This window comes from Mandrillus leucophaeus, unplaced genomic scaffold, assembly GCF_000951045.1.
Source record: "Mandrillus leucophaeus isolate KB7577 unplaced genomic scaffold, Mleu.le_1.0 Scaffold256, whole genome shotgun sequence".
Lineage (NCBI taxonomy): Eukaryota > Metazoa > Chordata > Mammalia > Primates > Cercopithecidae > Mandrillus > Mandrillus leucophaeus.
In genome coordinates this window covers 2,164,978-2,167,829 of record NW_012102654.1, presented here as the reverse complement: position 1 = coordinate 2,167,829, position 2,852 = coordinate 2,164,978, and the positions used below count along the sequence as shown (strand labels likewise).

The 2,852-nt window shown below is 37.3% G+C and overlaps 1 protein-coding gene across 5 annotated transcripts in view; it reads left to right on the top strand.

Annotated features, from left to right (window-relative positions):
* The window catches only part of CCDC25 (coiled-coil domain containing 25), a 46,637-nt gene that overhangs the window by 33,689 nt on the left and 10,096 nt on the right, over positions 1-2,852 (top strand). For 4 of the 5 annotated variants that reach the window (XM_011983878.1, XM_011983879.1, XM_011983877.1 and 1 more), the window contains one exon: positions 803-848. The exons of the other annotated variant lie outside the window; for it this stretch is intronic. In XM_011983878.1, coding sequence (XP_011839268.1) covers positions 803-848 — 46 coding nt within the window. The remainder of the gene's footprint in view (positions 1-802; positions 849-2,852) is intronic. 5 annotated transcript variants of the gene reach the window in all.

Sequence of the window (2,852 nt, the reverse complement as noted above, 5' to 3'; positions counted from 1 at the left end):
TTGTGTTAGTCATCATTTTCTGTTTTCTTCTCATCCGATCCTCCACCCAGGCTTAGCACAGGGTCTTATGCATCATGGATATTTAATAAATACCCATCAAACCTCATTATGGCTTTACACAGTTGTGTATTATGGCTTCTTGCTGAACACATTGTGTTCAGTTGTGCAATCAAGACAACATAATTGGACCCCACATCCAGCCTGATTTCCCATTAGTTTACTTTGAGAACCTGCCCGAGTTAGCTGGATCTTCAGCAAGTCATATAGATACCATCTCTGTCTCTTTGCTCATCCCACTCTCTGGATCTGAAATGTCCCCTCACTCATCCTGCCCACTTGATTGTCTTGATTTGGGTTCTCCCTTGTCTGTGAAGGGTGTCCTGACAGCTTCTGCCCACACTGATGTGTTTCCTCCTTTGAATTCCTGTAGCATTTACAGTCTGAGCTATATACCTAAGCAGTGAATCATATCAGATCTTGGCCATAGGTGAATTTCCCCATCTAAAAAGTAGGAATAATGCCACCTGTCTCGCCAAGTTATTGTGGAGGTGGTGACATGAAACAAGTGGGAGAAAGCACTTTGTAAACTATTAAGTGCTGTGCACATCTTTTTTATTGTTTATAAATATGTATCCTTTGAACGTTGCAATCTCCTTGAGCTCAGAGATTATATCTAATAGCTCTTGCGGTTCTTCTAAAGCCCCTGAGCAGTGCTGGATACACAGGAAATGTTCATCAAATATTTGTTGACTGGATCACCATATTTTAAATGTATGTGTGTGTGTTTTTTTTTTCCTTCTAGGAGCTATTCATCACTAATGAAAGTTGAAAATATGTCTTCAAATCAGGTATGTTCAGGTGGTTTGCATGAATGTTTGCCTTGAAATAATTCACTAAGGGTTTTTAATTGTGTTACTGGCCATTACTTTGCCTTGAAATAATTCACTAAGGGTTTTTAATTGTGTTACTGGCCATAATTGTGTTACTGGCCATTATTGCCTTACATGTTGCAAATAGGTGACTGTGATTTGGCAACCAGGACACTACTCAGGCTGGAGTCTGTTAGGCATTGCGCCTCCTTCCCTGTGGACTTCCTCATGTGTGTTGTTCAGTAGCTCATCTCAGGGAAGGAGATTGTCAGAGCTTGTCTACTGTGGAATACAGGTCTATTCATTTTATATTTACAGGACTTTATTCTTTATTTCCCCTCTTTTCTGGTTGCAGGCATGCAAAAGTGCCTTCATTTATTAGTGTTCTATATCACTGTGACTGTAGAGTCCATATTATAATTGAGTGAGAACAAAATTATCACCTTCAATTAAAATAAAAGTACTTACCCTAAGATCTTATGTGACTAAGTGAAGCCTAAGTGACAAAATTGGTTGTTTTCATGTTCCTTAGGACCTGGGATAAAAACGGATGGTGACCTATGACACAGTACTGAAAGGATCTTTTTAACATCGCGTCTAATTATTTGACTGGAACTGTGTCAGAGAATTATTGTCCTTGAGGCTGTCTTTCCCAAAATTTGTCTTGAAGTACCTAGAGATAGCACAGTTTAGCTGCTATTGAGCAGTCTGCAGAAAATGGAAACTGGGTGGATATATTTGGGATTTTGCATGTTTTATAGTATAGTTAAAAAATATAGTCATCCCTCAGTATTTGTGGGGGATTGGTTCCAGGACTTCCTGAAGCTACCAAAATCCTAGGATGCTTGAGTCGCTTGTGTAAAATGGAGTAGTATTTGCATATAACCTATGCACATCCTTCCATATACTTTATCTCTAGATTACTTATAATACCTAAATAGTGTAAATGCTATGTAAATAGTTCTTATACTGTATTTTTAAAATTTATATTATTTTAATTGTATTTTTTAAATTGTTTTTTTCCTCTAAATATTTTTGAGCTGAGGTTGGTTGAATTCACAGATAAAGAAATCAAGGGCCAACTGTAACAGAATTTAAGATCCCTTATAAGTCATCTAGTCAAACCCCAGATTTAATGCATGAATTAGAAGTAATAGGATTTTACATCTGGTTTATATCTACATATGCTTCTAAAAATTTGTAAGAACAACATTCTTATTCCCATATCTATGAAGAACTAAATTTATGAGGCTCCTTTATGAATCGGAGATGTTTCTTTATCATTTATTCCTGAAAAATTCCAGAATAGCATTATTAAAGTAAATAGAGCTTTGAATTTGAAGTTTAGAGACTTAACTGTCATTTACTAATTGCGAGGGATTAAAAATCCCTTGGACAAGGGAGCTTTGTCACAGTGGTTGGGTTAGATCCTAATAAAGTCATTTAAACTCTCTGAGGGAGTATTGATCATCAGTAAACTGGAGACATATTATTCCACAGGGCTGCTTCAGAATTGAAGCAAAGACACATCGATGTGAAAGTCTTCCTTGACCTACTCTGTAAATAGTCATATTTTTATACCTTGTTCATATAGTCTTTGGTTGCTATTTTTCCAGAGTATCATTATGAAAAGATGAGATGTGTTTAATCCCTTCTGAAAGCTAATTTCAGATTTCTTGAAACTATTGCAACAGTTTAACGCTAAACAGTAGTCTTTAACATACCACAACTCAGATGTCATTGTTGGGGTTATTTTGCTTATTGAACTTCTCTGTATTTTAGAGGGTGCTTTCCACCGGAAATCTAGCCCCCATATTATTTATTTTCTTTTTTCTTTTTTTTTTTTTTTGAGACAGAGTCTTGCTCTGTTGCCCAGGCTGAAGTGCAGTGGCCGGATCTCAGCTCACTGCAAGCTCCATCTCCCGGGTTTTTACGCCACTCTCCTGCCTCAACCTCCCGAGTAGCTGGGACTACAGGCGCCTG